The sequence below is a fragment of the Equus caballus genome, chromosome 1, assembly GCF_041296265.1.
Source record: "Equus caballus isolate H_3958 breed thoroughbred chromosome 1, TB-T2T, whole genome shotgun sequence".
NCBI lineage: Eukaryota > Metazoa > Chordata > Mammalia > Perissodactyla > Equidae > Equus > Equus caballus.
In genome coordinates, this window is record NC_091684.1 from 153,330,463 (window position 1) to 153,342,181 (window position 11,719).

Here is an 11,719-nt window from a genome sequence, read left to right on the forward strand (position 1 = left end):
AATAGCTTAAATCCTTCCACATTTTTTTCTTTGCTTTGAGACACACACACATACAGTCAACAAAAGAGATCATAGCTTTGCATATTATTCTGTAAAATGCTTTTCTCACTTAACCATATATTCTGGACAGCTTTCCAAATCAGCACATTCAGATCCATCTTAATCTTTTTAAGATCTGCACAGGATTTCATAATATGGGTATGCAATAATTTATTCATCAGTTCTCTATTGACAGACTTTCAAGATGTTTCCATTTTTTGTTGTTGTTATTGAAGCGAAGCTGCAATGCATACACTAGTACATGTATTTTCGGTACTGTCAGATAAATTCCCAGAAATGAAATTTCTGGTGTCAGAAATCCTGTTATCAAGCTGATAGATGAAAAATGGTATTTTGCTTTTTTCATTGCTGGGTCAGAGAGTATATACATTTTAAGTTTCACAAATATTACCATATTAATTTCCAAAAAGATTGTAGTTACAGACAGCAGACACTTGTTTAAGTTAAAAAGATCTATTAAAAACTACTCAGTAGCTCCAGAATATTCAGGAGAGCAAATGATCCAAGGAGGGCACAACCAGGCACAGAACCATTGGAAGCAACACCCAACCACGTGGCTGCATTGTCCTGGTGAAAACTCTGCTATGACCACCTCTTACAGCTGGTCTCTGAACACACTGGGGACCGGATGCCAGAGGGTCAGCCACAGAATTCCAGAGAATTATCACCTCCACCACCAAGCTCGTCAAAGACTGAGAGAAGTGTATTATAGTTTTCCACTGAGACTGTGAATCTTACCATGTTCTCCTTGTATTTCCAAATTTTATCTTATATAATTCAAGCCTATTTTATTGGCTGCATCATGGTTCTTGATCGTTACTTGTTCTTTGTAGCTTTTATCATTTTTCATGATAAAATATCCTTACGTAGGTTTCAATTTTTTTATATCAGTTTTACTTTTCTTGCTTTTTTCAGTCCACACTTGCTTGATATATAATCTGGGCCCATCCCTTCATTTTTATTTCTTTCTTATCTCATTCTATTAATTTTTCTCCTTTGATGAGAGAGTTCAGTTATTCGTTTTTGTGTAATAACTTATGTATTTTATCTTGCTTCTTTCATGTTGTTTTATGAGTACTTTTAATTCTACATTTTTATTTTCACTTTTTCCTTTGTGTACTTAGGTGCATTGTGATTTTTTAAATATCCTATTTATTGTGAATAATTTACAGTTTACTATTGTATTCCCATTTTCCTAGTGATTTCTCCCTATTTTCATAGTCATTTAAATCTCTATTTCCGTACTGGTATACCAAAATTAAACAATTAGTTTCTCCACCAAATGTTTCACTATCCTGTTCCACACCTTCCCTCATCTACCTCCAAATCAAACAGTTTTGGAAATTTTTTAAAAAAATTATTTTATTGAGGTCACACTGGTTTATAACATTATGTAAATTTGAGGTGTACATCGTTATATTTCATCTTCTGTATAGACCACATCATGTTCACCATCCAAACTTTAGTTTCCATCCATCACCATACATATGTGCCCCTTTACTCCTTTTGCCCTCCTCCCACTCCCTTCCCCTCTGGTAACCACCAATCTGTTTTTCATATCTATTTGTTTGTTTATCTTCCACATATGAGTGAAATCATACGGTAGTTGTCTTTCTCTGGCTGACTTAATTCACTTAGCATAATACCCTCAAGATCCATCCTTGTTGCAAATGGCACGACTTCCTCTTTTTATGGCTGAGTAGTATTCCTTTGGAAATTTTTTTGCTTTACTTCTCCCTTCCTGCCCCTACTCTCTTCTCCAACTCTTGCATGTTAATAATTTAGAATTTTAGTTCCAGGATGTTATTAAATGCTCCTTAACATATGTTTTGATTGCTGCAAAAGTTCTTTCTAAATTAATACTGCAGCTCATGTGCAAATTATTACTCATTTAGAGCCAACTATAAATTTATAAGAATCATTGCTTACCACCATTTTTATGCTCTTTGTCTTTTGCTATTTTGAGGTCTTTCTTCTGATTTAATTTTTAGTTGGTTATAGAAATTTCCTTGAGTAATTCGTTCAAAAAAGGTACATGGGTGTATACTTTTGAGTTCAAAGCTTTCTTTCCTTGTCTTTACATTTAAATGATATATTGGATAAGCATAAGATTCTTGAATCAAAGCCTTTTTCTTTAGGAACTTTGTAAATGTTATTCCACTTTATCCTAGTTTCAGTATAGTAGTTTGATATTAGGTTGATTCACTTTCCTTTGTAAGATCTTCTCTATCTAGAAACTTATGTTCTTTATCCTTGGACTTCACATCTGTCACCAGAATGTATCTTCTTTAATTAATTTGCCTACGTTTTAGAGTGCCCTCCCAATCTGAAAATCTTTCCTGTTTGTTATCACAGTGTGGTTTTCTTCTGTCATTTCTTTGATTGTTACTTCTCTATTTGTTTCTTTTTCTCTTTCTAAAATGCCGTTATTTGTATATTGGGCCCATGAATCTGACATCTATGGATTTGCCATCCACGTCTCATATGTTTTTGCACAAGGTTTCCATTTCTTCAAGTTTTTGCTCTCTGTTGTGAGATATTATTTCCATTTGTTTTTTCCAGAATATTAATTCAATTCTCATCAGTCTAGTCTTATTTGGTTTCTCTATTGAATTTTTAAAATCAGAAATAATGATTTTTCTTCCAGAATATTTTTCTGTGATCTAATTGCATCCCCTTAAGAGTCCCCATTACTTTTTTTTGGGTCATAGTGCTTGTCTGTCTTTTCCATTAGTTCTGCCTCAATAGGAGCCACCTGTTCTTGTTTTTCTGGTTGAGCCCTCTTAAGTTGGTTGTGATGTTTCTTTGCGTACTCATACCCACACGGGTCAGGCTATTGGTATCTCTTGAATGGTGATGAACTTACAAGTGGTGGAAGGTAAAGTTGGAGATATTGGTCTAATGTTTTGGCAGCCAAATGAACTGGAAAACCATCTCTTTGCCGAGGCTTGGATGGCAGGGATCCCTGTTCTCAGGCCTCTTGTGGAAAGAAAAGATTGTCCGTTTATCATCTCTGTAGTTTACATCAAGGCTGCCAGCATCCTTTTAATAGGACAACATTTTAAAGGACAGTAAACTTCAAGTGGGAAGGGGAAGTATGTCTCCATATGCAGAGAAAGATCTATTTACTATGTAGGTAGGGCCCTCGGGCAGGTAAGAAATGTGTGGTCTTGCACTAGACTCTGCTAGAAATGCACACCTGCACTCGGGCCATTTGGGACCTCTGAGATGCAAAAATGATGCAAGAACCAACTTTTCTTTCTCTGAGAACTCAAGGGTTAATATTCATCAGTGGCTTCCTTGACTCCTCAGTGGCAGGCCACTCTTTTTTAGCTGCACTGCCACAACAAGTTATTGGAAAGGAGAAAGCCCCCATGTATCCCAGCTTCTGAATTTTACGCCAAAAGAGGATTAAGGATTTTTATTTGTTATTCTTTGAATAATTTAAAGGGAAGGATCATTAAAATGAGTTAGAACAGTGATGGTAAATGATTATGCCAGTGTAAAAATGGTCATGTGAAAATTTATGTACAGATTATAAAATGCTGCACTTGCTCACTACAGAAAAATTTTTTTTCCAATAGAAAAGTTTTAAGAGCAATTTGGAAAGTAACTTTGAAATTAGAAACCATTCTGCTTTCTTATTTCTCACTTAAAAGAAGTTTAACATTTTATCTCCTGATTCTGACTCAACCTTGGCAGATGTAATGGCTTGCAGATATAAGTTCTAATGTCAGTTGTCTACTGGAAATATCAAGTCAGTCTCCCATGTTGTGCAGAAAGTGGGAGTGCCTGTGGTTGGCTGGTAGCTAGACAGATGCGACCATCTTTTCACAAAGCATTCTGGGGCAACATCACTCAGTGAAATGATGTTCTTTTAATCCTCAAAGACCTCCCCTTTGCATTTGACTTTATTTGCAGATAGCCTTGGATACCAGCTACTGGACTGTCGTTAATCACGTCTTCATTTGGGGCAGCATTGCCACTTATTTCTCCATTTTATTTACAATGCACAGTAATGGCATCTTTGCCATCTTCCCAAACCAGTTTCCATTTGTTGGTGAGTGAGTCCTACTATCTCCTGGGGCTTAGTGTCGTGCTGTCATTTATTTGTCTTTGTAATTTCTTTTCTGTGTTGGGTGGGACTAGGGATGATTGGTAGTCTTTTCTCTAGGAATTAATTGAGCCAGGCATCTGAAGGCTCCCAGGCTTGAAAAAGGCTCCAAAAGATTAGTTTCTTCTGTCCTTACCAGGTTCAGAGGAATCATTGAGATAGCTGCTTATAGGTTCCCAACAGCCCAGATGCAATAGACTGTCGCTTCGTAAACAAGAGGCATAGCATATGTATCAGGACTACCTGAAGACCTGGGAAAAGTTCATGTATGCTAGAGGGAAGAGAGAGAAATACTAGGCTCTCCCTTTTTTGCCACATTATCACCAACATCTCTGCCAAAGTTCACCTGTGGAATTTATTTGCATTTAGATAAGAAAGAAATGATGTATAATTTAGAGTCTTCTAAAAATTGCTGGACATTAGTTCATAAGTGGCACAAGAAGTAGGCTCTGTAGTTAGACAGCCAAGGTCCAAGTGTGACCTCTATCACTTACAAGCTATGTGACCCTGGGCAAGTTTCTTTTCCCTTTCATGCCTTAACATCTTCAGTTCTAAACTGGAAATATTAACAGTTCCTATATTCATAGGAAATTTGCGAGGGTCAAATGAGATAACACATATAAAATGCTTAGCATGTAGCCTGGTACATAGTACTTTTTCAATAGATGTTAACCATGATTATGGTGATAATGATGGTGATGATGATGATGATGATAATGATGATTATTCAAGCAAGTGCGGCTTGATTACTGGTTGGGGATATTGCAGAGTGATTTCATCAAGAGATAGATAGCAAAGGACCTCCTAAAATCCCTTAAAATCCTCAGATTCTACGATTCTACAAAGAGTGTACATCTGATCTATCTGTGGAGTATAATACCATTGCACTTCACATTTCAAAATGATTCCTAGCAAGGGCCACCAAAGGGCCAGCCGTTGACACAGTAGGGCTCTTAATATACTTTCTCAGAAGTTTTGAAATCTCTAATGTGTGAGATAGGTTGGTAAGAGTGATGTTTCTGAGTTCATCCCAGTAAACTGTGGAAAAGAGAGACACACAGTGACATCCTTCTTGAGCTCAATCAGGGCAGACTGAGATTTTCATCCACTAGTTGGGGAACTCAGTCTAGAGAAACAGTTCTTAGAAGACTGATTCATATAGAAGTCGAAACAAGAGCAACTGTGAGATTATACATTTCCGTTGAGGCAAAGGCACCTGAGATTATAATTCCTTTAAAATTCATACTTACACTTAAGAATGTTGTTCTTCAACTTTGCCTTGCCCTGCATGTACATGGAAATCTTTAAATTGCACCACTCTTACTTAATACATAATATTGATACTATGTTTACCCAAAGATTCCAACCATGTAGAAACAAGATAGTTATGAATAAGAACAAGCATGTTAGGAAAGAAAGACATTAGAACTATTTTTAAGTTTTTTCTTTTTATTTGGTTGCCAAATCTGAAAGTTCAGTGCATTGACCAAAAGACTTCCAGTCGTAAGAGAGCATTCTAGCATGCGTAATGAGACTGGAATGCCTCAAGTGGAGAAAGTAGTTTGTGGGGGGACCACTCTCTCTAGCTAAGCACATGCCATTCCAGGAATTAATTACTGAGCTCCAATGAGACTTTTCAAAAGTTAGATCAACATTGGGGTTTAAGAAAAATTTTTTTTTCCTTAGTAGCCAGCAGCAAGCAGGAGTGTGGTTTTAAAGTGAAGCTTGTTTTTCCAGCCATGCCTGGGGGGACTGAGCTTCAAGGAGCTCAAAGAGACATTTAATTTATTGAGCCAAGTTTGTTTCTGCCCAGGAGACTGGAATCAACTGCTCTTTAGTAGGCAGATTCTGTCCTTCAAATCCAGAAAATGTAGACATACCAATCAGTAGCCAGGCCCTCATACCCAAAGTCCATTCGAATGGTGTTAATACTTTAGCATTAGGAGAGGGAACCTGGATAATTAGAGGTATCATGGTAAATCCCTAGAAAACCAACCAGGACAAAAGTTTATTTTGGTGATATAAATAGGGTTGACATCTTCCCGTAGAATTTGTCTGTCTGCCTTACTGACACTTACTGCTTTGTTTAAACAAACATTCCAGTATATGAGATGTAAGTATAAGACAAGGAAACTGGCTTCAGGCTTAGAAATGAGTTTCACTACTCTATTGCATTAGCATGTTGGATGGCTGCATCAGCAGGCTCTCAGTAAGGGGAGTGGTCTTTTCACAAACCCAGGAGGATCCCTGATCTCCTGGGAACCTTGAGTACTTCATATTCAAGTGATCGTCAGAGAAATCAGCAAGTCCCTTTGAGGCAGGTTTTTTGGGGCTGTTGCTTGAATTTAAAAGGCTGGCCCTGTAGTCAATAAAGCTCACCTTTTATGACATAACTAGCCACCAAGACCATTATTTGAGATTGTACCTGTATCCAGGACATATATTGTGTACTTATGATATGATAGTTTTATTCGAGTCCATAAGGGTAAATCTGCCTTTTAAAAATAATGGCTGCTTTGTAGTCAAGGGATCTTGAGGCTGGATGGGAGAATTCTGTGTCCTGAGTGAAACTGGGCTGAGCCTAGATCAGAGATGCCTGGCTCTGGCTGGCAGTCTCCAAATGATCAGGCCATGAAGCAGTTCCCAAGGGTGGTGATCTGATCACTCTTGCCTTCTCCTCATCACCGTTGCACATGCTTTACACTGGGGAAGACACCTAGGGGTTCTCCTAGGTAGTGCCAACCTCACCATTTCAAAAAAGACCTAATGGTAACAGTCAAAGAGCCTATTAATTCAATAATTCAGTCCTATTCATAACCACAATGTATATTTTTCTTTAATAATAGGAAATGCACGACATTCCTTGACCCAGAAGTGCATTTGGCTTGTTATTCTCTTAACCACAGTTGCTTCAGTTATGCCTGTGGTGGCATTCAGATTTTTGAAGGTGGATTTGTTCCCGACCCTAAGTGATCAGGTATGTTGGAGTACTGAAGAGTACTTGAATGGCTGGTTGTTGGCTCTTGGAATCATGTCCTTCTTGGAAGCCCAGGGAAGGGTGAATGAATGTGTCATTGGAAACACTTGCAGGTACACAGCATCACATCACAGTAGATGGAATGGCCCACATCTGAATGTAGTAGCCTTGTGAGTGCCGAAGAAGATAAAGGACTAGACTAAATGTGGGTGGGGAGTCACAGATTGCAAGTTAAATTGGGTATTTTTAAAAGTTGACGTTTAAAAAAGAAGCTTACTGAGAGCATTTTGGACAATTGTTCTAAGGCAAAGGCAAGCTAGAGGGAAAGTTATTGACCTGGGGGGAAGGAGGGGCAATACAGGGAGATAGGTATGAGGTGGAGGGACTCTAAATATTTGTGGAAATGTGTAAGCAGATCCAAAAACATGGGGGAGATGTTATATCCTGAGCAGATTAAGAAAGGGAATAGCAACAGTATGGCTGGATTGTAAAATATAAAGTTAGAAGGAAAATAGAAAGAACGGATTATAGGAATACCTAAGCCAAGGCATTAACAGAACATATTTCAGTATTTCAGGGGCAGAATGGTATAAACAAGACGATGTCAAGTTAGGTCAGGACCCAGATAAAAAGAGAAAAGGAGAAAGAAAGGGGAGACATACATTCATAGCCGTGTCATGAGAAGGGGAAATGTTGATGGGGTGAGTGACCAGGCCAATGATGTGAGAGGGACTCGGGTAGAACTTCCCTTATCACACTGTCCCTCACATTCTGGGGCCAAAGTATGACAAGATTCCTTCTGAAATGACTCACGGATTCCCCTGTTATGTCTGTCCTTTCTCTTTGGCTCTGTGAGCCCATTCTGATGTAAACTGAGAAAATGATGGATGAGCTGAAGGAAGAAAGACAATGCTCATTTCTTCCGGCATTAAGTCAGATCATGATTTTCTGCTTTTAACGGCTTTCTCCTGACATGAAAGCCAGACTCCAGGAGATCAGCTGAATCAGAGAACAATGTGGCTTGCACAAAACTTTGGATCTTTTTCTCCTCAGCTTTACAAGGAAACGAATGAAGTGTTGGAAACCCACCCAAATGATGTTGAGCTCTTCTAAAGGCCACAAAAAAATCCCAAAGAAATGAAAACCTTGAAAATCTCATGGTCTGTTGACCTACTCATACCAGAGTTGGAAATTTCTGACTGTCCATTTCTAAATTTTCTCCTAGTTCAGTTACTAATGACTATTGGCTCTTGAGAATCTCTAAAAGAAAGCGAAGAGGCCTGTTTGGGGAGAATGGGACTATAAATTGTCATACTGACTGTGTTTGGGTGGTGCATGTTAGAAAATTTTTCTGTACAAAAGTATGTTCCTATTCATTTAAGATGGATGTATAAGATGGAGACAAAAATGAAATTTGTCTTACTGTTAGCTTACTTAATAGTCACTTAGTAGCAATAAAGATTGACCAGCATCTAGTATAATCTTTTGGTGGAAAATTTCTCAGTTTTCAGGTGAAACATTTCCTTTTGCAATGAAGGTGAGTATTTTGTTGCTGTTGTTGTGTATACCAGGAAGGCCTTCGCTTCACAGGGTGGCCCACTGCCTGGAGTCTATGATTTGGATGCATCCTCTCACTCTGGGTCTTCTTCCTCTTCAGCTCCGTCAGCGGCAGAAGGCTCAAAAGAAGGCAAGGCCCCTACATAGCCGAAGGCCTCAGACTCGCAGATCAAGCTCAAGAAGATCTGGATATGCTTTTGCTCACCAAGAGGGCTATGGAGAGCTTATCACATCTGGAAAAAATATGCGAGCTAAAAATCTACCCCCAACATCAGGGTTGGAAAAGACACTGTATAATAGCACTAGTTGGATTGAAAATTTATGTAAAAAAACCACAGACACAGTGAGCAGCTTCAGCCAGGATAAAACAGTGAAACTGTGAGGCAAGATGAATTTGAACCGCATAGTTATCTTTTCACTTCAGCTGGAGCTGAAATTCAGCTGGCTCCAGAGTCTGGGATCGGGGGTTTGGGGTGGGGCAGACTGCCTTACTTGATTTAAATCTGTGGCAGACAGCTGCCAGTGCCCATCAAATGGCGCTGTGCTCTATGGGGAAACCAGGCCAGATGGTCACTGTCGAATTCGTGATTTGGTGGACAGACAGACCTCTCACAAGACAAGCACAGGTTTTTAACAACCTAGATACCAATGGACCTGAACTTCAGAATCTTATTTATGGAGAAAAACTTGTAAGTCTGCATATACATTGAATGAATCTTCAGATGGATAAAACGGTGCAATCAAAAGGTAATCAAAATATCCCAGCTGAAGAGTGTGCTTGTTGACAGATAAACACGTATAGGTAAGCTCAGCCTTTCCCAGGATATGCTTTTAAGATTTAAAATGCGTCCTAAGGTGCTTTCAGACTAAGAGCAGCTTGTCACTTTCCAGTCTTGATATCTACCTGTGTGTTCAACTGAGACAACACATCCCCTTCCGGCCTGAAGAGTAGAGGAATGTGTTGGTGTTCCTCATTTTTCTACTAGTTTAGAGATGAAGTAGAGTGAGCATCTTTACAGTGGGATGGGCTGGTAATGTGGTCAAATTTATTCAAAAAGCTCTGGGGCACATGTTCATGAAATGTCAGAGGCTCTCTAGTAGGTAGTCTAAGTACTTTTTAATGACTTTTATAACAGCCTCAATGATAGTTTGCCCCGAGTCATCCAAAATCATTAATAGAACCAGCAAAGCACTGGAATTTCACCCTTTAATGATTGTTTTTCATATAGTATATGGGCAAATACCTTCCAAGTTTCCAATTTTAAAAAGTTCAGATTTGAAACCAAACAGATTAATAAACAATCTCTTCAATTACTATTTAAATGCTCAGGCTTAGATCATTCAGAGTTAGTTGCTTTTGATCATCAGCTGTCTTGTTTATAATTCAAACATGGAAACATGTAGTTGAGGTTGATTTTTTGGAGATGGTTCGGTGCAAATTTTCAGTCCACATGTGAATTCCCACTGTAATTCCTGTGAGATTTGTGTCCGAACTCCAGCTCTATCGCGTCTTACCTCTCTCACTTTGGGCAGGTAATGTGCCTCCTCTGAGATTTTGTTTCTTCCTCTGTAAAATGAGGATATACTACCTACCTCATGTGGTTGTTTGAGGATTATCAAAGCACAAACTTTCGAATCATTAAAAACATAATTCTCATATGAATAGATGATGAGTTAAGTTCCATTTAACTCATAGTCAGAATAACAGAGCAGCTTGAAGAGAATGTGAAGAACTGGAATTGAAGTAGTCAGTGGGAAAGGCCTTGATGAAATGAGATTGCAAAGTAAGCTATAAAACCGGTTAGTGTCCTACAGGGAAATAAAACGATAACCTTGGAGGTAAATTTCAGAAGCAAAAACCAATCATCATCCATGCCTTATCAATTTCTACAAGTCAACCTCCAATTCTTCAGGAGCCTTAATTTCGTCCCTATTGAATTAGTAGTCAAAGTTATATTTCCCAGGAGTCAGATGGCCCTTGGATGGGTTTGATGGATAATGGGCTAGGGTGATATTAATTGATCACATAATGCTTTCTTTTTGGTCTTAATTTCCAAGTCTGGGATAATTTTTCCTAAATGGGATCAAATGAGCTATGTGTGAAAGAGCCTCCTACAGTGCTTTAGTCATAATAAATGCTCATACATGTTCCCTTTTCCCTTACATGCCTGCATAGACTTACCCAGATGTTAGTTTTCAATGTCTAAATTTGTCATTAGTTTCACTGAGTTTGCTGGCTTTTTGTAACGTTTTTGAAAGATTTGAAAAGTTTCAGTAAATGTTTTGGCACTACTGGCGTTTGATGTTGTGTCTCTTCTTCATCGGGAACTCACTGGGGAGAGTTGGTCAACCGATTTTTTTTTCTCCTCCTCTACATGTCTGGGGAAAATGTACATCAGTCTTAGGATCAGAGTCAAGAATAAAATGAACCAATTGGGCCTATATGTAAGGGATAGGAAAGATAAGGAACGTCCAAGTTTGCAAGTTTAGTTTAAATTAAATAAGGCTGTTTATAAACAAAGTAGATGATTGTGAGAGAAACACATTATCAGTTTACTTTGGCCCCAGGAGATTCAAACAAGCTCACACACCCATTGCAAGAGCATTCAATTATAAATGCCGGAGAATTTTTTGAACCTTAAGATAAAGAGCCTGAGGGGTGGACGGTGATGGTGGTGTACCGGGGAACAGTAAAATTTTAATTTTACATAAATGTTATCATATTATTTGGAAAGGAAAAAAACCTTTTTCTAGACTTGGGACTGAAGTTGGTAACCTTGTGTTTTTAAAGTCTCAGTCCAAGTTTTGAGCTCTTATAAGGCGATTGCAAATTGTATTTCCCTGACTTAGATCTGCTATCTTTGTCTCTCTCTTCTGCCTCCGGGTACACATACCTGTGGAGGAAAGAAAGCTAGAGAGGAAGGAAGGAATGGAGGGAAGAAAGGAGGAAGGGAGAAAAGTTTCCAGTTATATCTCTCTTAAGATGACCTGACTCTCTGAAAAAGAAATTT

General features: G+C 38.5%; 1 protein-coding gene across 12 annotated transcripts in view; it reads left to right on the top strand.

The window, feature by feature from the left end:
• The window catches only part of ATP8B4 (ATPase phospholipid transporting 8B4 (putative)), a 216,286-nt gene extending 205,281 nt beyond the window's left edge, over positions 1 to 11,005 (top strand). For 11 of the 12 annotated variants that reach the window (XM_023617657.2, XM_005603053.4, XM_023617645.2 and 8 more), the window contains 3 exons: positions 3,982 to 4,120; positions 7,021 to 7,151; positions 8,809 to 11,005. In XM_023617657.2, the coding sequence (XP_023473425.1) occupies positions 3,982 to 4,120; positions 7,021 to 7,151; positions 8,809 to 9,090 (552 nt within the window). In that variant the 3' untranslated portion in view covers positions 9,091 to 11,005. The remainder of the gene's footprint in view (positions 1 to 3,981; positions 4,121 to 7,020; positions 7,152 to 8,808) is intronic. The other variant, XR_002799642.2, reaches the window with a different exon arrangement.
• The last annotated feature ends 714 nt before the right edge of the window (positions 11,006 to 11,719 follow it).